Source organism: Balaenoptera borealis (assembly GCF_965194805.1).
Source record: "Balaenoptera borealis genome assembly, chromosome: 7".
Classification (NCBI taxonomy): domain Eukaryota; kingdom Metazoa; phylum Chordata; class Mammalia; order Artiodactyla; family Balaenopteridae; genus Balaenoptera; species Balaenoptera borealis.
This window is the reverse complement of record NC_138864.1, coordinates 115,142,319-115,167,495: the sequence shown is the minus strand read 5'-3', so window position 1 is coordinate 115,167,495 and position 25,177 is coordinate 115,142,319. Positions and strand designations below refer to the sequence as shown.

General features: G+C 41.8%; 1 protein-coding gene and 1 long non-coding RNA gene across 3 annotated transcripts in view; one reads left to right on the top strand and one right to left on the bottom strand.

Moving 5' to 3' along the window:
• The window catches only part of KIAA1549, a 145,444-nt gene extending 143,863 nt beyond the window's left edge, over nt 1-1,581 (top strand). For both annotated transcript variants that reach the window (XM_082400255.1, XM_082400254.1), the window contains exon 20: nt 523-1,581. In XM_082400255.1, coding sequence (XP_082256381.1) covers nt 523-774 — 252 coding nt within the window. In that variant the 3' untranslated portion in view covers nt 775-1,581. The remainder of the gene's footprint in view (nt 1-522) is intronic.
• The window catches only part of LOC309632627, a 364,034-nt gene that overhangs the window by 235,202 nt on the left and 103,655 nt on the right, over nt 1-25,177 (bottom strand). The gene's annotated exons all lie outside the window — the stretch shown is intronic.

Sequence of the window (25,177 nt, the reverse complement as noted above, 5' to 3'; positions counted from 1 at the left end):
TCACTTCCACACACGGCAGCGTAGGGATTAGCCAGTGGGGCCGACTGCACATTCATTCTTTCTGTCTGTCTTTAAGCAAGTGTTTATAGGCCCTTGTTTTTTGGTTTTTAAAATATTTATTTATTTATTTATTTAGGCTGGGCCGGGGCTTAGTTGCGGCATGTGGACTCTTAGTTGTGGCATGCATACTCTTAGTTGTGGCATGTGAACTGTTAGTTGCAGCATGCATGCGGGATCTTGTTCCCCAGCCAGGGATCGAACCAGGGCCCCCTGCATTGGGAGCATGGAGTCTTACCCACTAGACCACCAGAGAAGTCCCTAGGCCCTTGTTAAGTTCATGGGCTTCTTTATGGTACTGCTCTCCCTCGAGCAATTTGTCTGCAGTTACTTCTCTCCATTCCTGTCCAGGGAGGCTGAGTTGTCGGGTGGGAGATGGGCGGAGCACGTCCAATGCCAGTTTGCATCTGATCTTCCCTCCTGTTTTCACGTGGGAAGTACAGTAACGTTTGCCATGTTTTTCAGACACATGTGCTCGGACATCAGGAGTATTCGTCACCGCTGTTCCAGGTGCCAAGGACTTCAGGGCGGGAGCCCTTGGCTCCTGCTGGGAACCTCCCGCACAGGGGGCTGCCAGGCGCCGGGCTGGCCTACCCTACCAGCTCCACGGAAGACCTCCAGCCCGGCCACTCCTCAGCCTCTCTCATCAAAGCTATCCGCGAGGAGCTCCTCCGGCTCTCCCAGAAGCAGACCACCGTGCAGAACTTCCACAGCTGATTGGCCTCACCTTGCACATTTGCCAAGTATCCGCTTCCTGTGGAAGCAAGACTAAAAGGAAATCAACTGAGCAGGTGTTTGTAAGAGGACAAGCATCTCCTGGGCTAAGGGCCCAAGTAAGGGAACAAGTTGCAATTTTAAAAGATGCCATAAGTCACGTGACAGCTCATGATGCTTTTAATACGTTGGCAATTTTGTGACCACCTGGGTTCAGTTGAAATTTATGTACTTTTGGCCAAAAGCCAGCAGCACTTCACGAAAGACAAACCACAATTCTAAGCTAATGAAATTACTAAGTTAGTCTCTTTTTTAAAGGTGAAAGGTGAAAATGTGTAGATGGTGTAGGGATTAAAGGAATCTAGTATTTCCGTGGGAAGATGTGATTCAGACTGGTTTGTACAATGAACCTGCTGCTTTGTTTTCTGAGAAAAGAGATTTGAAGACATTAACAACTTAATTTCCCTCTTTTCCTCCATAGGAACTTACTTTAATAGTAATATTAACAACGTGAATACTAAGACTATTTGGGAATTTAAAAAGCTACTAGTGAGAAACCAAATGATAGATCGTAGAGCCTGATGATTCCAAACGAAGCCATCAACTGCATTTTCCTTCTACTTCTGGTGCTACAGCTCCAAGAGCCCTTCACCTCGTCTGTGAAATGCAACTTTGGCTTTCTCAATGGAAGGATATGTGGAAGGTTTCATTTTGTTCTAGAAAGGGAAAAAAAAAAAAAAAAGCCTCCCAAAATGGAAAAAGCTTAATATTTATTTGGTTATTCAAAATACATATCAAAGTTTAGATTTACATTCTTAATTGTATTCGTGGTTTGTGAATCGGACTCATGCAACTGCCCATTGCGTCTCATTTGAGTACATGGCTTCATCCAGGCCAGGCCTAAAGAATGAGGCTTTCAGGGGGTCCTAATGAATCCTTGCACTTCGCTGATGAGTTGCTCCCAAATTATGTTTGAACGAGAAATCTTACATAAGCAAAAATGATCTGTCAGAATTCCTAGGACCGCTGAATGGTTGGTTATCCATGGATGCATTCATGGTATCACATTCCCTGTGTTCGAGACCTGGAAATGAAACCGAGTTCTGTTCAGCCTCTTCGTAATGAGTCAAGAAAGGAAAGAAGAGCTTTGAGACCACGAGGGAGAAAAAATGTTGCTTCTAGTTTCTGATTTTATTGTCCCTGACTCCGTCTAGTGACTGTTAAAGCCGTCCTTGGGCCCAACAGAGGGGTCCTCCCACTTGAGATTGACCCCTGAAGCAAACATTTCTCCCCTTCCCAAAGTGGAGTAAGGAATAGAGTAACAAGGGCTGTTCTGTTTTCTGGGACCCGAGTGAAATGAAGAAGAAAAACAGACTTAGATAACAAATTTCCGTGAATCCTTTTTTAGTAGATCAACTAATATCTTTAATTAAATATCAGATACACGGGCAGAATTTGGGGTTCTGACTGGTCAAAATCTGTGTATCTGTGTCAAATTTTAAGAACCCTGAAGCAGCTAAAATAGGTTCCTAAAGTGTAATCACTCGGTTTCAGAGTCATGTTTCAGCCCTTCATGAGAGTCATGTTAAGCCTGTTGTGTAGACTCAAGAGTCTCACAATCCAGGGAAAGTTGGTTCTGGGAAATTAAAATGTAGCCATTTTTCATCTTTGCACCTCTGAAAAAGGGGGAGTGCAGGAGGACAAGTCTCTTGAGAACGCTAAATAAAGGAATGGGAACCCCTTTTTAGGCGACCCTCACAGGCTCCAAAGAGCGGGGGAGAGAAGACCCCGATCTGGGCTTGATTTCTCACCTCTTGGTCTTGGTTTAATACCAGACTTGCCCACAGTGGAGATTCTCCTTGCATGTCGTTCAAAAATACCAGGTTTCTTGAATGTGTAATTAAGAATTTCAGAGATCCAAGCAGCATTTTATGACGGACACCTTACGGTGAATTCAGATTGAGTGCCAGCTGCTGGGGTAAATGCTGGCCCCTCTCCTCCCATTCTACTCATTGTCCTAAGTGTTCACACGCAGATTGTATGAACATGATTACCTCCTTAGTACATGGCAGAAACGGGCCTCTGTTTTAAACAGGGCTGCAGTAGCAGTTTTGATGCCTTTCAAACTAGCATAAGGGGAGTCTACCTGTATTTTTCTTCTTAGAACCGATACACTTTTAAACCGACGTCAAGACCAAAGATGACGTGTAATAAACAGCCGGTGATGTGTGGTGGGTGTGAGCAGGCCGGTGGGATCCCTGGCACTCTTGTGTTGGCCATAAAGCCTACTCAGTTTGCACTCAGTTTGACCGTCACCAGGCTCAGAACAGACTAGCTGTCGTGGGGAGCATCACTCAGTGAATGGGATCTACGTAACGAGAGGTCCTCGTGGCAGTCACGCGTGGCTCTGGAGTTCCATTTATTGAAAGACCACAAAAGGAAAAGTTAAATGTTACGTCTGTTCTTTTTTCCTCTTTGAAAAGTTCTAGTAGTAATAACAAGAGCTATAAATTTGAGTCAGAGTTTTAGAGAAGATTGTTTGGAGAAATGATCATTTTCGGAATCTACACAGTCACTCACTGGCTGTGTCAGGTCCCTTCTCTGAGCCTCATTTTCTGCATCAGCCAAACGAGAACAGGCCTCCCCTGCCCGCCCCCCAGGAAATTTCTCATTGAGAGAATCAGATGTGGTCACATGTGCAAACGTCCCTTGAGGAGGGAGCACAAAGCACTGTGAGAATGTAGACGATATCTGTGTGATTGTGGTGGGATGGGTGATCTGATCTGCTGTGGCCTCCCAGTGAGCGAGTTCACGTGGAGGTAACCAGAGCAAAACTAGAGGCCCCGTGTGACTCCGCTTCCTCTCTCCTGCTTTGCTTTAAATTCACTTCCTTCACCGTTAACTTTCAATCATCATGCAACTTTCTGCTCCTGATTTTCTGCTGTTGCTGGCACCAAATAAATCAGTAGGAGCCCCGCCTTCTGAGATCTTAGAATCTGAATCAGACAATGCCCATGGCTGTAAAAGATGGAAGAAAAGGAAAAATAACGTGGTTTAAACATCAGTAAGATTCACTGAAAGTACACAAGTGCATTAGGCACTCAGAAGGAGGAATGGAAGTTGCACCTAGGGAAACAGTGGGATCTTGGGGAGAACTCAATGTCAGAAGCTACTTTAAGGAAGACAGGCGCTTCCCAGGCGCATGGTGAGATGGTGTGGGAAGAGCCAGATGGAGAAAGTGGGTGAAGCTGCCGTTGAAAATAACCTTGATCCTGATCCGCTCCAATATGGGGACGAAATCCCTAACTGCACGGTTGAGGGAGTTTTATAAGAGGAGGAAGTGATGCTATGAGGATACATTTGCAGGAATACAGCGAGAAAATGACCAGGCTTGGGAAGAAGGTCGGCGGAGGAAGAGATCCGTTCTGAAGGGGAGGGGAGAGTCCCAGGAACTGCTGGATGACCAATGTCAAGTGTGAAAATAGACTTCCACCGAGGTCTACTGCTTAGAGCAGATCTCAAGGGTCAGCCACTCGGCCACATTTAATCCTTTGTGGAGCATAGTGGGTTATAAATAAATATATTTGACTTCTTTGCAGCTACCTACACATTTTCCTCCAGATTATACTTAATTTCAGAGCGTGCTTTCATTTTGGTGGTATGTGGCTTTTGAGCAGCAGACTAAGCTGTTTTTTGCCAACCAGATTTTTCAGAGCGTGAGGCCTGTGATGCAGGGCACAGGTGAAGGGACACCTGGAGGCTTCGGGCTGAAACAGGTAATTCTGTGCTTTATGAGCCTCCTGTTGAACTGTGTACAGGGTCAGTGTTTACTGCGTTTGCACAACTTAGTGCTCCAGTGACCAAACCAGTCACTTGGACCCTGATTTGCATTTGCAGTACTTCAGGAGTTAATCATTAAATACACTTCTCTATCCCTCTCATGTGAGATTCCTAGACATGAATGAATCTGTTGGTTGGAAGGAGAGCTGGTTAAGGGGTGGGTGGGCAGGGGGCTCCAGTGTTAAGTACCACGCCCGCTTCCACTGTAGATGTTTTAGCCATTTCATTTCTACCTCCAGAGCAAGTCCCCAAAGCCAGTCTCCAGAGCCCACTTACCCACCTTTGTTCCAGGCAGGAGCGTGAAGAAGTCTACTTCCGCACCTGTATGTAGACCATTTGAACACAAACCACGTTTTTTGGGGGTTTTTTTTTTGAAGCACGTTTTTATGGGACGATAACTTGAACTTCATTTTTACGTTTAATCCAGCACCGTCATGGATATTCTCGTAACAGGTGAGAGGGGTTTCTCTGAGCAACTGCTGTAACACACTCGTAAACTGTATTACGCTTACACTTGTTACCTAGCGAACAAGGAGTGTGTGTGTTTCAGGTTTCTTCTGATATCCTTGGTGATGTTCAGTGTTTAAACTAGGACTCCTTTCTCTCATTTTATGAAAAAGGCTTGAAAACCGAAACCTCACGGTACGATCCTCATTCCGTGCTGTGTGTGTAACAGAACACTCGACAATTTATCTTAGCACGCAGCAGCATTGACATTTAGGAGAAGAATATCAGATGCCTTGGAAACATGAAACAAAGTTGGGAACCAGTGAGCAAGTGAAAGAAGGAAGGAATGTCTCCCTCTGAGGCACTCAGTCCAAATTCCTTTCCCACAGGGTAGATAATCATGCAGGCTCTTTGCTTTTCCTTCTTCCTCTGGGTTTTTCTGCTCTGGGGCCACTTCACATTTAAAGAAAGAGTGGATAAGTAGAAGGGACAGCGAAAAATTGAAGTGATTTGGGTCTCGAGGTCCCTGATTCCACGGAATCTTTCTGGACAATTTGGAACGTCATGAATAGCCCCTTCTCATGTGCACCAGATTTCCAGCATTCATAACTTGACTCCCTAAGTGTGCAAGGTCGGAATAGTACAGGGCCAGCTTCTAGCCAGGGTCCCTGTACTGTTCCTTCTGCAGATGTGGGGAAGGAGGAGGGGGCGCTAGGGAGAACGGAGGCTCCACCAATGGGCTCGGTTGCTCTAAGCAACAGAGGGTTAATTTCAGAAAAGGGGAGTAGAAACTCTCCACTTTGCCCTCCTCCGGGGCACAGTCTAGGGAGCATGGGGGTCGGGCGAGCCTCGCCCTTACGGGAAAGGCTGCTTAGCCGAGCCGCTCTGAGATGCCCACTTGTCTCCTCCGACTTTGTCAAGGTCCATGGTCTTACGACTCTTCCTGCACTCTCATTCCTAGATTATGAGTATTAATGTACGAAAATATGCAGAGTAAATTGAGGACACTCGTGGCCTCAGTACTGCAATTTGAACTTGACAATCATGGTTTGCTGGTCTTAAATGGGCCCTTAAATTTCAGTAGGGGTATATGATTTAGTAATCGAACCCTCCCTTCTCTTTGCTGGTTATGTTTCTACCCTTCAATTAGCTGCACTGTTTTCTAATGTGCTGTAGAGTTTTTGAGATAATTTATGCAAGTGTTTGGTTTTCATGTTTACAATTTATACAGCTTTCTTAGCATTTTAAATGGAAATGTCAATAAATGCTACGAATTGGTGTCAAGTGATATTTTCTGTTTATTTCCTTTGCAACATGATAATTCTCTCATTTGCAAAATGTGAAAGTTGCATGAGATGTTTTTCTCTAATTTTCGTGTCCCTCGTGAGAACACCTGGTACTTTCATTTTCCAAGGAATTAAGTTGAAAGCAGTCTATTCAGTGTGTGGAATTTGCAGAATTGTCACTCACATTGGTTGGTGCCACTCCTTTCTACTCAACTGTTTTGCTTTATGGCTCCCCACTAATCAAATTAATGCTTCCATTAAGAGCAGATTCATTTTGGAATTAAAAGATTAGGACTACAGTCTAGAAAGATAACTGAGAAGATCGAAGTTTGTATAATCTTGAAAGGTAATAGGGTAAACCTGGAGTTGTTTATGAAACTCAAGAAAATAAAAACCCCTTGAAACTGAGAAAAACAAGAGGAACTACAAAACACAGTGGAACACAACAAAGGAATGAAATGTGGAAACCTGGATAGGATTCTAGAACAACAACAAAAAAGGTTATCAGTGGAAAAAATGGTGAAATCCAAATACAGTCTATAGTGTAGTTAGCAGTATTGTACAGAGGTTCATTTACTCATTCTGCTAACTTTAATACTAGGGGAAGCTATGTAAAAGGTATACAGAAACACTCTATTTTTGCAATTTTTCTCTAAATCTAAAATTAATTGAAAATTTAAAAACTAATCTGGTACAGATAAAGCCCATGGGCCCCTGCAGAGGCTAATAAGAGCCTGCCGTGGGCATCCATGACCCAGAACTTGCCTTGCTTCTCAAGACAGTCAGCTCCTGCTGAAGTGGAAACCACAGTTAACAGTTGCAAGTCTTGGCAGAAAATAAGCCTTCACGAAGGAGAGTTCACAGGATCAACCAAAAGGAGAATTTGAACCTAAAAATTAGAGAAAGCAGACCACTATGAAGAAACTAATGTGTGTTTCAGCTGTTTACAGAGGTTAAAAAAAAAAAAAAAACTAACAAAACAGAAGGACAGGATATCAGAAAAGTTTAAGCACATTTGAGAAAAACCAAAAATTAATCCTTGAAAGAAAAATAAAGGGATTTAAAAACATACATATATTCACACAGTGGTGTCAGATACTCCAGTATTTTAGACATAGCTGAAGAAATACAATAGTTTTAATATATCTTTATATTATGTTTTAATAAGTATCCTTCAGAGTAAAACCAAAAACACAGTGTGGACTACTTGGTACACCTCGTTCCCCTAAGAGATTTTACATGCTCGGAATGTGAAAAGGTTCAAAATGGTGGAAGAACAAGGAGTTAGGAGAAGCAGCTAAGGCTTAGGAGGAAGGTCAGGCTGGTCCCACACCCAGAGCCTGACCACTGGGTTGACGTGAATGTGAACTTAAACCATAGTTGGCATTTCTTGTCCCTCTTTCTCCTCTTCCACATTGCACCTGCCAAGCACGGTTTAAGGTAAAAAGCAAACAAGAAACAATAACAAATAAGAGAGGTCCTTTGGTCCAGTGCCTGGGTTAGATAATTAATGAAATGTTTTTATTATTGTTGGACCGTGCACTATTTATCCAGTAACTTTCTTCCTCTAAAGATCTCCCACACCTTCCTTGCTACACCCACCTGGGGGAATAATTAGCGGTGGTGTGTGTTTGATCTCTCTGGTGTTGGGAGACTGCAAAAATTGTAGTCACAATTCTAGGTAACCCATATTCATGTAGTTAAACTACTATGTGTCATATTTGTGCCAAAGGATAGCATTACAGAAGCATGAAAGAGAACATATCTGGAAAGCTCCTATTGTAAAGTTGTTTTAGAGTGACTGGTTCATAGGTGGTTACATCAATACCCTGAAAATACGCATTAGTGTAAATATTTCGACTTTGATTGTGTGATGTGATGATATGCCTCAAATCAGTGGTGTCTTTCATTCAGGATTTTACAATTCTGAGATTGTTCTAAAGAAAACATTAGTACAAAGAGTTGGGGTTTTTTTGTTTTTGTTTTTTAAACAATGGCTTAAAAACTAAAATGGAGTTGCTGCATTTTAGTACAAATGAATGTTGGTCTTTTTCCCTCAGAGTAATTTGGCGGTGTGGCTGCTTTTGAAGAACAGCAGGAATGTTCTATCTGTAGCAGAATTCAGAAGTAGCTATTCCCTTTAGAAATTCCTAAAGCTTTGAGAGAGAGAGAGAGAGCGCGCGAATAATCACTGCCTGGATTTGAGGTCCAAGAACCGGTATGTGTTTAGAATGCTGTTTTACATTTCCCTGCTACTGTTCTTTCTGGATTCCTTGCAAGCAAGTTTAGGAGTAAAGTTCTTGAAAAAAGATGCAATTAACCAAATTTAAATCAGAACATCATATTTTGGGGTTGGCCAAAAAGTGCCTTCGGTTTTTAAGTAAAAATAAAACACACATTTTTCATTTTCACCAAGAGCTTTATTGAACAACATATTCACCCTTTTGTTCCACTACCTTCTGCCATTTTTCAGGCAACTTCGTACTTCCATCTTCCCAAAACTTTTTTATCTTTTTGAGCAGAGAACTGTTCCAGGTGCCTTTACAGACTTCCAGGGAATTGAAATTTTTTCCATTAAGAGAATTTTGTAAAGACCTAAATAAATGGAAATCTGAAGGTGAAATGTCTGGTGAATACAGCAGATGAATCAGAACTTCCCAGCCAAGCTGTAACAGTTTTTACCTGGTCATCAAAGAATCATGCAGTCTTGTGTTATTCTGATGGAAGATTATGCGTTTTCTGTTGACTAATTCTGGACGCTTTTCGTCGAGTGCTGCTTTCAGCTGGTCTGATTGGGAGCAGTACTTGTTGGAATTAATCATTTGGTTTTCTGGAAGAAGCTCGTAATAGAGGACTCCGTTCCAATCCCACCGTATACACAATATCACTTTCTTTGGATGAAGACCGGCCTTTGGTGTGGTTGGTGGTAGTTCATTTCACTTGCCCCACAATCTCTTCCATTCCACATTGTTGTACAGTATCCACTTTTCATCGTCCATCACAATTTATTTTAAAAATGGGACGTTTTCATCACATTTAAGGAGAATCACATATGGAAATACAGTCAAGAAGGTATTTTTCGCTTAACTTATGTGGAACCCAAACATCAAAGCGATTAACGTAACCAAGCTGGCGCAAATGATTTTCAGCACTTGATTTGGATATTCTGAGTATGTCGGCTATCTCCCCCGTGGTATAACGTTGATTGTTCTCAGTTAATGTCTTGATTTGATGGCTCTCAACTTCAACTGGTCTGCCCGACCTTGGAACATCGTCCAGCAAGAAATCTCCAGCACGAAACTTTGCAAACCACTTTTGACATGTTCGATCAGTCACAGCACCTTCTCCATACACTGCACAAATCATTTTGTGTGTTTCAGTTGCATTTTTACCTTTCTTGAAATAATAAAGCATAATATGTCGAAAATGTTGCTTTTTTCTTTCATCTTCAATATTAAAATGGCTACACAAATATTCACCAATTTTGATAAGTCTTTTTTTAAATGCATGTTCATATGACAGCTGTCACATACACTCTAACAAAATTGTTTTGAATGAAAAAGACAACTAAGTGCTACTAGAGCCATCTTATGGAAAAAAACGAACGAACCTTTTGGTCCCAATACTATAGGTAGCCCATTAAACCTAATCTATTTAATTTTATCTTTTCTGGACAAATTCAGATTAGCAAAAAAGGAAATAAAAACCACTACAACTCCACCATCAGAGATACTGCAATCAAAATTTTAATAAAAAAATTTAAATCTCAGCCAATTTAATCTTTTTTAAAAAACTTTTTATTTTATATAGAAGTATAGCCGATTAACAATGTTGTGATAGTTTCATGTGCACAGCAAAGCGACTCAGCCATACATATACAGGTATCCATTTTCCCCCAAACTCCCCTCCCATCCAGACAGCCAATTTAATCTTGTTTGTTGATTGGGACTGATCACGATTTGCTTTCTAATTGATCTTATAATCTATTGATTTGGATTCCAAAGTATACAAGGGCGGGGGAGGGTCAGGAAGAGGGCAAAAGGATTAGAACTGGTGCAGGATGTAATCTGGGAAGAAGGATGGGGGAATGTGTCTGGGGTTCTTCAGCTACTGGAGGGAAATGGCACCATGACCTTGAGAACCCCACCCCTTTGTGGCTAATTCTGTGCTCCACTGGGGGGCACTGGCCGATTGACCTCCTGACATATTTCATGGCATTTTGCAGGGACTTCCCAGTGCTTGTAGCTGAGATAGAGGACTTCATGGACAGGGAGGCTGGGTCCAGAAAGCCATATTCCATTTCTAGCCTCGGCTTTAACGCAGGTAACTTAAAAGCTTCTGCACGCTGCCTTGGGGGGACCCTTGTGAAAAGTGTTTGCCTCGATGTCTTTCCCTTCACTGGCACACACATCAACTTTCCATAACGCATTTCCTGCCCAGGCTGCCTACCTCTTTCTCCCCAACCCATTGATGGGTGAACCAAGAGTAACATCTCAAGTATCTCTGCAGGGTCAAAAGTCTGCTTTGGCCTATGACAAAGTCCTCCGTGTCTCAACCCCTTTCTGGATAATTAAGGTTTCTGTCTTCTGAGGTTACTGTCCCCTGGACCTCAGAAGTTAGGGTTTGTATGCTCTTCACATCAATGATTTCAGAATGACTTAACTGAATTTGATATGCCTCAAAATGTAGAAGGATGGTATTGTGATGGGTGGCAGTCAGAATTACAAATGATATTGATAAGCTAAAACACAGGCAAAGAACATCAAAGTTTCATTTATTCCTACTAAATTTACCTACGTGTCTGTATTTTTATTTGCTAAATATGGCAACCTTAAAATTATGGATACCAGACATGTTGTGCACTGATAGGGGTGGCCCATGGAGTGAAGACAGAGAAGAGCGTGAGAAGGGCTGGGATTCAGAGCATAATGGGGGAATTGGTGTTCGGAGGAGCAGGGATATTTCCCATTGTGCAAGGAGGGAAAACAACACAGCCCAGATTCATGTCAGTCTGTAGAGATGTGAAAACTGACAACCTTTCTGCTTCTGAGAAAAATTGATTTCAAGTGAATATATTACATTTCTTTAGACTTACTAGCTTAGGGGTTTTTTTTTTAATAGGCAGCAAAAACATTATTTCACGGTAGATTGTCTAATTTTGTGCTTTTTAAAAGACGAACTCGGCTTCATTTTCCATGGCTAGAAAGATACATTCAAATTAATAGTGTCTGTTATTTGGGGTAACATAATGACTGAGTGACACGGAGCTATTTCTTCTCTTTAATTTGTCATGGCCCAGAATATAGTCTATCTTGGTGAATATTCCATGTGAGTTTGAGAAGAATGTGTAGTCTGCTGTGGTTGGATGGAGTAGTCTATAAATGTCAATTAAATTCAGTTGATTGATGGCGCTGTTCTGTTTAACTATGTCCTTACTGATTTTCTGCCTGATGGGTTTGTCAGTTATGGATAGAGGGGTGTTGAAGTCTCCAGCTATAATAGTAGATTCATCTGTTTCTCCCTGCTGTTCTATCAGTTTTTGCCTCACGTATTTTGTTGCTCTGTTGTTAGGAGTATACACATTAAGGGTTGTTATATCTTCTTGGAAAATTGGCCCCTTTATCATTTTATAATGCTTCTCTTTATCCCTGATAAATTTCCTTCTTTGAATTCTGCTCTAAAATGAACGTAACTATGCCAACTTTCTTTTGATTAGTGCTAGCATGGTATATCTTTCTCCATCCCTTTACATTTAATCTATCTATGTCTTTATATTTAAAGTGGGTTTCTTGTAGACAATGTATAGTTGGGTCTTGTTTTTTTTCTATCTATTTTGATATTCTTTTAATTGGTTTATTTAGGCCATTCACATTTTATTTTTGAATTTTATTTTATTTATTTTTTTATACAGCAGGTTCTTATTAGTCATCAATGTTATACACATCAGTGTATACATGTCAAGGCCATTCACATTTAAAGTGATTGTGGACATGTTTGCCATATTTGTTACTGTTTTCATTCATTGATTGTGTTGTTTCTGGGTTTTTTTTTGTCTTTTTCTGCCTTCTCTAGTTTTATGAACATTTTATATCATTCCATTTCTCTCCTCTCTTAACATTTCAATTTTTCTTCTATTTTTATTCTTTTAAGCAATTGCCCTAGAGTTTGCAATGCATACTTATGACTCATCCAAGTCCACTTGCAAGTACCTTATAACAGAGTTTCAGCTCTTTACAAGTTTTACTGAAGCTGGAAGACATGGTGGTATTTAATTCACAATTAAACACATATACATGTGCTACCCAGACATACATATTGCCCTGTATTTTGTTGCCTGAGGTTACTATGCAGCTTATTCAAGCAGCTCTCAACATTTGGGTGAAATTCCTTCCAGACTTTTCCATATGCCTCCTATTTTACCTAGTTGAGGGATATACTCTATATACAATGTTTTATTCTGTTTTCTTAAGCATTGTCATAAACATTTTCCCATGTCACTGAAGACCTATTTTTACCCATCATTTTATGTCTAAATAGACATTTCCCCCCAAATTCTTGTATAATTCATTGTCTTATAGCTTCCATGTATCTGAGTTAATTTCTTTACTAAAAACATTTTTTCCTTTAGCAACTTGATTGTATTTGTTCCTTTGTAAAGTTTTGTGGTTGGCACTTGCATTCCCTTTAACTCTTCAACAGAAGAATTCCTGGTTCCTTCACCATTCTTGCTTAAATATGAAAAGCATAATTAGTTATGGAGGTGGAACTCATAGAGATCAGTGTGTCAGCCTACTGGGGTGAGGCACCCCTTCTGGGTTGCAGACTTCTCATTGTATCCTCACATGGCGAAAGGGGCTATGTATATATATATATATTTTTTTTTTTTTTTTTTTTTTTGCATAATATTCCTCTCTGTGCATCTACCATAATTTAACCATTCCCCCAATGTTTAACATTTGGTTGTTTCTAATGTTTCGCTCTTGTACATAATGGTGTGCTAAATATCTTTGTGTATAAACTGTCTAATTTTCAGATCCTTTCCTTAGAATAAATTCCTAGAGATGAAATCACTGAGGTGAATGGTCTGAATAGATTTAAAGGGTCTTATTCCATATTATCAATTATTTTTCAGAAATCCTGGGCCAATTTATATCCTCAAGGTCCACTTTGAGAATACATCTCATTGTACCCTCACCAGCATTGAGTAATAGAGTATTTTTATATATACTGAATATTTTATAATTTGACCAATAAAAAATTTCCACATACTTTTCATAGTTATCATTTTACATCTATATAATATTCCATAGTCGTATTATCTTTCCTTGACCTTGTTCTTTGATATTTAGTATTCTTTTCTCAGTAGGTTCCATTATCTAAAATAGCAAATTACTGGAAACAACTACTACTTTCCCAGATTATTTCCTAAGCTCTTTTTTCCTTTGAATTATTATGTTTTCAATATACATGGATTTTAAGGGGCTCTTTCTTTCTTTTTTTAAAAAATTTTATTTATTTTTGGCTGCGTTGGGTCTTTGTTGCTGTGTGCGGGCTTTCTCTAGTTGTGGCGAGCGGGGGCTACTCTTTGTTTCGGTGTGTGGGCTTCTCATTGTGGTGGCTTCTCTTGTTGGGGAGCACGGGCTTTAGGTTCATGGGCTTCAGTAGTTGCAGCACAGGACTCAGTAGTTGTGGCTCGTGGGCTGTAGAGCACAGGCTCAGTAGTTGTGGCGCACGGGCTTAGTTGCTTCGTGACATGTGGGATCTTCCCAGGCCAGGGATTGAACACGTGTCCCCTGCATTGGCAGGCGATTCTTAACCACTGTGCCACCAAGGGAGTCCTAAGGGGCCCTTTCGTAGTGCAATGAACATCATTTGCTGGAGGTCACCAAGCAGACAGGTCATCTTTCTTGAGGTATGGTTAAATGCATGTGTGTGTGTGTGTGTGAGAGAGAGAGAGAGGAGATAAAATCTGTTGGCCTCTAAGGTCCCTTCCAACTCCGATTCTGCGACTCATTACATTGTCCCAGTATCCCAGGCAGTCTTGCTGATGAGGACCTAAAGCAGAGAATTCCAAGCCTGGAGAAGATCAGATTTATTATTATTAATATTTTTAATCCAAGCTGAGCTACTTAGAGTGATGTGACTTTGGTCAGCTTACATTATCTCCTTGAGTTTCACTGAAACCCACAGATGCCTGTAAAAATAATTTATGTGGATAACATTAAATGGTAAGCTAAACATCTCCGGGCAAAAAATTTAAAAATATTGTCACATTGTACACCTTAAATATATACAATTTTTGTCAATTATACCTCAAGGAAGCTGAAAAAAATGTTACCATCCTCAGACCATCATGGAGGTCTGATTTGCCTTACATGCAAATTCCTCCCATCGCACGGATCTTATCCACCTGGCTCCCTGCCAACCCCACCTTAACCTCTCACCCCCAGGGTTCTTCAAAGGGAATTGCCCTTGGAAAGCTGGAAGTGAGAGGTTTGTTTGCTCCTATTGAGCTGGCTGCCTTCCACGTGGCTTTATCCAGAGATGGGCTGGAAGGCTGACAACTCTGAATGCAAATTGGAGATGTTGGGGTACCTGGGAGGTTCTGTCTGTCCCCTGGAAAATTTAACTCTTGCAGTGGTATATCAAGTCTGTGGAAATTATTTTAATATATTAAAAATGATTCTTAAGGGGCAGAGTCAAGATGGTGTACTAGGAGGACCCAGAATTCACGTCTCCTCACAATTAGGGCACCTAGCAGGCACCAGTGGGGGACCACGGACACTTAAGGGGATGGGAGGAACCCCCAGTGACCAGGTAGGACGTGGGGCAGACATAGAGAATGGACTTGAGGACATGGGGAGGGGGAAGGGTAAGCTGGGACAAAGTGAGAGAGTGGCATGGACATATATACACTACCAAACGTAAAATAGATAGCTAGTGGGAAGCAGCCGCATAGCACAGGGAGATCAGCTCAGTGCTTTGTGACCACCTAGAGGGGTGGGATAGGGAGGGTGGGAGGGAGACGCAAGAGGGAGGGGATATGGGGATATGCACATGCATATAGCTGATTCACTTTGTTATACAGCAGAAACTAACACAACGTTGTAAAGCAATTATACTCTAAAAAAGATGTTTTAAAAAATGATTTTAAATTATTAAAACCCCTGCCTCTCTGGCATTTACATTCTAGTGTTTTATAGAATCTGAAATACCCTCAGTATAAGCCTTGTAAGTCACGATATCTGAGGTTTCCTCACCATCTTAACATGGAACACAGGTGTCATCCAGCTTCATAGCCCACTCTGCTGTTTGTTCTCACTTCTGGGACAGACTTTCAGAACTGACCAGTAGAAGCTACGTTTTGGTTCATTTCTGGGAAAAACACACTGAGGTCTCATCATAGTTCTAAAAAGCTCCATCAGAATTGCTCTCTTGAACAAAACAGCTTCTCCACATTTCCCCAATCTTGGCACAAACCTGGTATATCTGAAGGTGAGAAATCTGCCCCGGAGCCAGGAATAGAGTAACAGGGAAGTAAATTTTATTTTTCAATTCAGCTAAAATGCACACTTGCCTAGAATTTCTGTTATAACTAACCTTTAAAAAAATCACATTTAAAAGAAAAATGCTAACTCTGATACAAATTGATTAGCAGTGCTGTCTTCATATTCAAGATAAAATTGAATTCAATAAATCAAATTCAATATCTAACAGTGGGAATGTTACGTGTATTATTCTTGGATGAGGCGTGGATATGATTGATGACTATCCTGGAACAGGGAGATAGAAAGAAACAAAAGTCAGTTTCAGTTTCTGGGACAAAATGAAATATCTGTATGTTGATTTAAAAAACAAGTTATCCTGTAACACTTAGTTTAATTAAGAATGTGTTTCTCCTGTGACCCTGCGATACTGCAGCTGGCAGTATTGCCCTGGGGAATACATTCCCAAGCCCATAATGGGGGCCTCTGAGGATTTTCGTGGAAGTGTGATGTGGAGGTCGGCTTGGAGCCAACCTGGGTGTACATCTCCCCGGAAATGGTGAAGTAAGCCGTGGTTGCTCACGTGGTAGAATCCTGTGTAGCAGCTAGAAGCTCTGGACTTATGGACATAGAAGTATAAACAGATCTTCAAAACATTACTAGCAAGTGAACAAAGTAAGAGGCAGGATGAAATCTAGCTTATGTGAATTCAAAGTACCTAAACTTATAATAATACTTCATATTTTATAGGAGTCCATATAGGGACCAATATGGTTGCCTTAGAGGGTGGGCGCAGGAGAATGAGAGAGAAATGGGGGTAAAATTGAATAAAGAATAAAATGAAGAAAAGCTGGGTTGACCATTGGCTGTATATCAGACATTTCCCCCCAAATAAATAAGTAAATAAATGAGTACAGTTATCTTAAGAGTAAACAAGTACTTACATTTTTGATTTATTCAGTGATCCTAAGAATGGACTTGATAAACTAATTTAGGCATTAAAGTTTGGTGCTAGTGCATACAATACGGAAGTTATCCTTGTATAAGTAGTCTTTTGTTCAAGATTTTAAACTCAAGGATATTTAATTTGATGCATAAAAAAACCACCCTTCTCTGGAGTGAGTACTAAGATTCTCCCAGATACTTGTACATCCACTTTTAAAAATAGACTTTATTTTTTAGGTTAGATCTTTAGGTTCACAGCTAAATTGAGCAGAAGATGCAGAGGTTTCCCACATACCCCCTGCCCACACATGCATAGCCCCCCCGGCTCTCAGCATCTCCCACCAGAGCAGTACATTTGTTACGATTGATGAACCAACACTGACACATCATTATTACCCGAAGTCCATGGTTTACATAAGTGTTCACTCTTGGCGTACATTCTATGGTTTTGGACAAATGTGTAATGAAATGTATCCTATATTATTGCATCATACAGAATAGTTTTACTGCCCTAAAAATCCTCTGTGACCAGCCAGCCTATTCATCCCTTCTCACCCCCAAACACTGATCTTTTTTACTGTCTCCATAGTTTTGCCTTTTCCAGAATGTCATATAACTGGAATCATTTAATAAGTAGCCATTTCAGATTGCATTCCTTCACTTGGTAATGTACATTTAAGGTTCCTCTTTGTCTTTGCATGGCTTGATAACTTATCATTCAGTTTTTAAAAAGAATATTTGATCTCAGCATCTTCAAAGTATAATTTTTCTCTGTATTTCATATACTGCTTATAACAATACAAAATTTGAGAAATAAGCTACTTGCTCAAACAGTGAAAACAGAGAAATAGTTGCTTACCTTTATAGAACCAGTTTAGCTCTTATTCCTTCTTTTTTTAATTAATTAATTTATTTATTTATGGCTGTGTTGGGTCTTCGTTTCTGTGCGAGGGCTTTCTCCAGTTGCGGCGAGCAGGGGCCACTCTTCATCGCGGTGCGCGGGCCTCTCACTGTTGCGGCCTCTCCCGTTGCGAAGCACAGGCTGCAGACGCGCAGGCTCAGTAGTTGTGGCGCACGGGCTTAGTTGCTCCGCAGCATGTGGGATCTTTCCAGACCAGGGCTCGAACCCATGTCCCTTGCATTGGCAGGCGGATTCTTAACCACTGCGCCACCAGGGAAGCCCTCTTACTCCTTCTTGTTAGAAACGAACATGTCACAGAAGAAACATGATAATTGCATTTGTGGGCCTGGCTGCTTTAGTGGGGAATAGGAATGGCTTCTTTGCCCGTGGAAATTGCATAACTGCACGTTTGTAGTCTACCGGACAGTGTCGCATCTGTGCTGTGGCCTTTTTTATCAATGGCACTTTATCAGTCTGGCCTTTATGGAGTATTGTTTGTAATCAAGTTTTTTTTTTTTTTTAACTTTAGCCTTTTCTTTTCAGTAGTTTGTTTTTGTTTTTGTTGTTGCTGTTGTTGTTTTTGGCCGCGCCATGCGGCATGTGGGATCTTAGTTCCCCCACCAGGGATTGAACCCATGCCCCCTGCAGTGGAAGTGCGGAGTCCTAACCACTAGACTGCCAGGGAATTCCCATTTCAGTACAGTTTAAACAATGCATTTACAAATATGCTATATAGCAAGTGTGTTTTGTACCAGACAAGCCTGTAATTGAAGCCAAAGGTTACATCTTATGTGTCATTTCTTTTTTCTTAGGTTTTGGCAGCCTTTAGGCCACCTCTATGCAACTTTTAAAGGGTGCCCATTCCTCAAGGAAACCTGAGTAAGTGCATATGAACAACCTGAGATGCTCTAGAAGAGCTTTCCAGATCCCAGCTGGCTGCAGCCTCGGCCCCATACTCGCTCTCCCGCTCATGTGTTCCCAAGGCGCCCTGTGTTGGCTTCTCAAACACTCTGTGTTCCTCTGCCCAGGACCATTCAGAGTCAGACGGGGGCAGTGGGGCATGAGGGGACGAAGTGTGGCAGTGTCAGGCAGTAAGTAGGGAGTGGGCCGGTGAGGGAAGCTAGCTCAGGGGCCCCAGGTGTGGCCAGAACAAGGCAACAGTGTGCACAGCCATGGGTGCAGTGTGGGTTTATTATAGGGTTTTCTAGAAGGGGGCTTCCTGCTACCCCAGGACTTACATGAGAGCCCTCAAGTCTTGCATTCTCCACCCCTGGCCACTCCCAGCCCTCACGCAGGTAAGTCTGGATGGAATGGCGCATTTGTGCTGTGCACAGGATGTGTGCGACCCTGGGGCTGGCATCTGCCACCTCTAGTCATCCCGTCTTCCAAGGCATCATCTCCACCCTCCTGACCTGTTCTTGAACAAGTAGTGTGTGGTGTGGGAGAGGAGAGCCGTCCTGGGCCATGGGGAGGTGCAGGAAGACGGCCTGGGTCTCTGGTCCCCAAGTGTGACTCACTCGCTCCACATGACCACAGCTTGAAGCTCCATGGGAAACCATCCTGCCTATCTGTTCACGTTCAATCACTTCATGTCTGTGGTCCAGGCATTGCAAACCCTGGGCACAAGACTCCCCTTGGTTTCAAGTTGAAACTGCTCTTTTTTCAAAAAACCATACTCCTTGTATTAGTTTGCTATGGTTGCTCTGATAAAATACCACAAACTGGGGGGCTAAGACCATTAGAAATGTACTGTCTCACTGTTCTGGAGGCTGGAAGCCTGAGATCAAGCTGTTGGCAGGGTTGGTTCCCTCTGAGGGCCGTGGGGAGCATCTGTTCCAGGCCTATCCCCATCCCCCCAACTTCTGGTGGTTGCTGACGACCTTTGGGATTCCTTGGCTTGTGGATGCATCATCCTGATCTCTGCCTTCATCACATGTTGTCCTCCGTGTGTGTGTGTGTGTGTGTGTGTGTGTGTGTCTGTGTCAAAAAATCTTTTTTATATAAGGACAGATCAGATTAAAGGCCCAATAGAGGTCTGTTCCAGGGTAACCTCATCTTAATTAATTATAATTGCAATGACCCTATTTCCAAATAAGGTCACATTCCGAGGTACAGGGTGTTAGAATTCCAACATGTGAATTTTGGGGGTCACGCAATTCAGCCTAACACTCCCTCTTGATAGCTCCCCTCATTTTGACCTGGTAACAGGAACCTCCGAGGTAAAAAGATCTCCTGCAGGGTACAAAGAACAGGACAAATGTTTCAACAAAGAGTTCAACAAATAGTCACTGTGGAAATAAACAAGACCACCCAACTGAGAACAAGCAAACGCTATTTATTCGGGGAGTCGGCCACCATCATTTACATTTGGCAGAGACTCGAAGGCAGGCAGTGGGGTGGGCGAGCTTGATGGTGAAAGGGGGAAGACTTCAGGTCTTCAGGTGTGCCCCATCAGAGGCTGTTGGCATGGGATGGCTGTAGATGGGCTAAGTAGGAGCAGGGCATCCTGTGTGATTGGTCAGGGGTACTTATTTGGCTTTCTGTGGTTGGTCCCAAGTTGGAAGTTGGGGCAAGAATTGATTAATTAAACTGTCTGAAGCTGTCCATTATTAACCAAATCCTGGCTGTCTCGACCGATTGCTATGGAGGTTGTTTGACTTCCTGGACTAGTTGCTGAAGGTAGTGGGTTGGCTTCCTCGACTGGTTGCTGCAGACTCTGGGTTAAAGTTCTATTTTTATATATGGTCTGGCCCTTGTCCATTTGTATATTTAGTCTCATCATGGAATCAACTTCCTGGGGAGGTCTGCCAGATACTTGTTTCCACAAGTGACTTAATTATGTATACTTATGAACTTATGAAAACAATAATTTAAATGTTTCCCAACCTTCAAACCTCGAGTTTTCCCAAGAGCCCCTTTCTTTGTCTCCACAGCTCTCCTGCTTCACTGTGGTTGTTTGCACAGGCCACATTCGTGGGTCTCCTCTGATTCACTAACTCATCAGATGTTTATTGAGTTTTTGCTGCACACTGGTTAGGCGGAAGGAATCAGAGGTGAAAGACACAGTCTCTGCCTTCAGAGAGACCAGTGGGAAAGGCAAGCATGTAGATACTATAGTCCAAAGTGCTCAGTTGTCAAAGATAAACAAAGCTGGACACTAAGGTGGTGAGGACAGATCTGAATAAGAACTATAACTATTGCCATAGAGAAGAGAGTCCACTATGAACTGAACTCAACTGTACAGAGGTGGCTGGGCATTTTACAGGGAGGACGAGGGAGAAGGGAGAGGTGAGTGGGGCTCAGGAGAGTCAGGGAATTGAGAAATTACAGAGTTGGTCAGTGTAAATGCTGATCAGGCCAGCTCTACTTGCTACCTGGCAGACAATGAAGCTAGGATTCTGTCCTCCCACAGAGACCGGGGGACAGAGGGCCTATCCTTCTTGATGAATAAATTTTAAAGGAACAGGTTTCAGGTCCTGAGTTGTAGGAGATATGGATGGATGGATGGATAGGTAGATAGATGGAGAGAGAGATATCTCGAAGGGACAGTGGAAGGACTCACAACTAAGCCCTTTTTAGTAAATGTTCTAAGAAAATATGCTCAGGGGCCTATTGTCAGGCATTGGTTAGAAAAAACAGCAAATTCTTTTGGCAACCTTGAGAAAAGAGAGGCTAGGGTCATCCTAGGGATGCAGCATTGAGCTGTTAGAAAATATGTTAGTGTTTGTTCAAGCCTTTAATGTGGGGGGACGAAATCATTTGTGTTGAGAGTCGGTGGGTTTTATAGGCTAGGTTGAGGTCTAGTTGACAAGAAGGCACAAAGGAGTTTGGTCAAGGAGAGAGTTTTTGTGTGTTTTTTTTTTAAAAATTGAAGTGTAGTTGATTTACAATATTGTGTTAAAGACGTACAGCAAAGTGATTCTGATATATATATATATATATATATTCTTTTTAAAAATTCTTTTCCATTATATGCTCTTATAAGATACTGAATATAATTCCCTGTGCTATACAGTAGGTCCTTGTTGTTTATCTATTTTATATATAGTAATGTGTATCTGTTCATCCCAAACTCCTAATTTATCCCTCCTCCCCCTTCCCCCTTTGGTAATCATAAGTTTGTTTTCTATGTGAGTCTGTTTCTGTTTTGTAAATAAGTTCATTTGTATTATTTTTTAGAGTCCACATATAAGCAATATTATATGATATTTGTATTTCTCTTTCTGACTTACTTCATTTAGTATGATAATCTCTAGGTCCAGCTATGTTGCTGCAGTGGCATTATTTCATTCTTTTTTATGGCTGAGTAGTATTCCATTGTATATATGTACCACATCTTCTTTATCCAGTCATCTGTTGATGGACATTTAGGTTGAATCCATGTCTTGGCTATTGTAAATAGTGGTGCTGTGAACATTGGGGTGCAAGTATCTTTTCACAGTATGGTTTTCTGCAGATATATGCCCAGGAGTGGGATTGCAGGATCATATGGCAGCTCTATTTTTAGTTTTTTAAGGAACCTCCATACTGTTCTCCATAGTGGCTGTACCAATTTACATTCCCACCAACAGTGTAGGAGGGTTTCTTTTTTCTCCACTCCCTTAGGAGAGAGTCTTTTTCACAGTGCTGCCCTGGAGGTAAGCACAGGCCATTGAGGTAGGGTGTGCATGGGTGCGTGCTTGCACGTGTGTGTGTGTGTGTGTGTGTGTGTGTCCATCCAGGGAGGAGGGATAACTTGACTTGGAGGACCAATCCCAGTAAACCAAATGAATCCAATCAGGAGAGGGAGAGGGGAGGGAAGAGCAAGGGCAGGTCCAGTTTTACGACCTAAAATGTATGCAATTAGAGTTCCCGCTTTAAAAAAAAACAAAAACATACAAAATTCAGAATACAAAATTAGGTAGAGGACCTTGGGGTGGAGGGCATGCAAGAAAGGGGACCAGAAATTTTAGCTTCTCTTGGTTCATGGCAAATCTGCCTCTTGGGAAACGTAGGTTCCAGGCTGTGTGAACAGCAAGAACGAAGGTTTAGAGGATAGTGAGAGAGCTGAAATAATTCAGAAATGGGTGTGTGTGAAGAATATAGAACAGGTAAAGCTAGAGAGGGTCTTATGGGTCAGTTAAGAGTATGGAGTTTCCTCTGTCAGATGTGAGGAGTCACTGGAGGATTTTAGGCAGGGGAGAGTGACTCGATCCCTTATTTATGGATTAGAAAGATCACTCTGGAAGGAAGTGTGGAGGATGGGCTGAGCCAGGTAAGGCTGGTTGTAGACGCCGGGTAGAGGTTGTCTACAAGGCACTCCTACCACACACTGATGAAGACCCATGGAATGTCACTGTATGTATATGTGACTTCAAAACAGAAGCCAGGGCTCCAACAGAAAGAAATGTTCTTCATCAAAAAAATTTCTAGATTGTTCTTTCTCTAAGTTTAAAAATATGCCTACATATATTTTTGTGGAAAAGAGGCCCAAGTTACCCTAAGACTTGTTTTTAATTAATCTCGCATGGCATAACGTTTCTATACATAAAAGAAAATTATATATTTGGTTTATTTGTCCTTGGGTATCATGCATCTAAAACCGAATAGATTTAAAGATGATGATTTTAAAAGCCAGATAATTGTGTCACACCTTAATGTTTAAATATTCTATTTCTGTGTAGGGCATTTTGAGATATTTAGAAATGCCCCAAACTGGATGTGCCCTGTGTCACACAGTCTGTAATGGTGCTAAGGACAGCATTGGTTACTGAGAGCAAAGTTTTTAAATGAAAAGTACATCTACTGTTAGGCAGGTCCTGCTGCCTTATCCCAGGAAGCTCTTAGATAGATGTTAATCCTCAGTTTTCCCCCTCAGGTTTTCCTTTTTAATTTACTGACAAATCTTTGCTTTGCTAGAATAAAGAGATTCCATGTTGAGTGTGGATCCAAGAGACAGCATCTGGGTAGCATAACCATCAAATTATATAACCATCTTTCTTTCCAGTCTCAAAGAAAAAAGTGGTTGTTTGGATTTGATCTATCCTTCCTATTGTGAAAGAAAAGCAGTTCACAAAATGCCTAAATTTTATTGTAACAGTGGCAGCAACTACACACAATTCATTTCAGTGTAGTCAAAGAATCTACACGTTGTCCCAGGCGCCAACTGGTGCTCTGACTGCCCGTTCTTTAAGGCAGCAAATGCAATCTTGCCACGGAGGTCCACAAACGTGTAAAAGAGATTAGAGCCCTGCTGCTCTAGTTGCAAGGAAGGACCTCACGCCCACCCACTTTCATGCAGCACCTTGAATAGCTCCCTGAGCTTTTGGAACCTAGTGCAACCATGTATTCGGTCCAGTTCTTACATTTTCCACTTAGAAAGCTGAAGCTCAGCAAGGCAACATGTCACAAGTCAATTCTATTCACATTCGTTAGAAATAAATCTTAATTTCCCTTCTTTTTTTTTCTTTTCTTTTGTGAGCCCGTGCTCTTATCACTATTGCACACTGATTTATTTCAAAAATGTTCGCAGATCTTAAATCCAAGTGAGCTCCACACTGAATCTTTTCATCTCGAAGGAATTAAACCATTCATGTATTGTGGAAACTCTTTCCTTCAATTTCTAAAAAAAGTGGAACACACATCCACGTGTATGTCCATGACATCGCTCAGGGCTTACATAGACACTTGTGTCCACATGATTAACCCTTAGGAACAATAAATCCATCCCGTTTCACTGATTAAACAACTGAGATGCTGAAACCATCTGGCTCTTCAGAAGACAGCACAATGTGCCAGGCAATCCTTTAGTTCCCATTGTCAGGGAAATTTATTCAGACTTTTTGAAAGACTCTTTTTGAAAGAGTCGGTCGGCTTTGGGTCATTTGCCACCTCTAGAAAATGTTTCTTCCTATTTCAGAGGCCTCTGACTTTTCTTTTTTGTTCTGTATTATGATTATTTAGAGTTTATCCATTCGAAACACATATTCGCTCTCAAAGGGCAGACATGTTTTCATAAAGAAAGAGTCAGTGTCCTTTCTTCCTTCTCATGAACCCACCCTCCTTTCCTCCCGACTCCCACTGGAAGAGTGCACAGTCATGGGGACACCCTGGTCCTGAGGGATTGCCTGAGCGAGCAGGAACCAAATAGTTCCTCCAGAGGTCAGTTGTGTCAACTACCTATAGAAAAACAGTGGTTCTGAATGCAGAGCGATGATCATAAATTCATCTAGGGCAAGAACTTATTCATTGGCTTATTCATCCGTTCACTGGAAAACATTATGCCCCAGAGCGTGAAGAGGCCCATTCACAATGGCTGTGCTCAGGGCAGCACAGAAATGCCCTAAGACCACCAGCTTCTGGTCTCCCAAAGACGAGCAGAGAAGGCTGCAGGCTGAGCAAGCATTAGAGCTGGACTTGGAGGAATGGCCTTCATTCTGGAGCTGGAGGTGGAAGTAGCCACCCTAGAAGAGGGAATGACAGCAGAGAAGTGGAAGACATTGGGATGAGGGGAGTGACCAGCT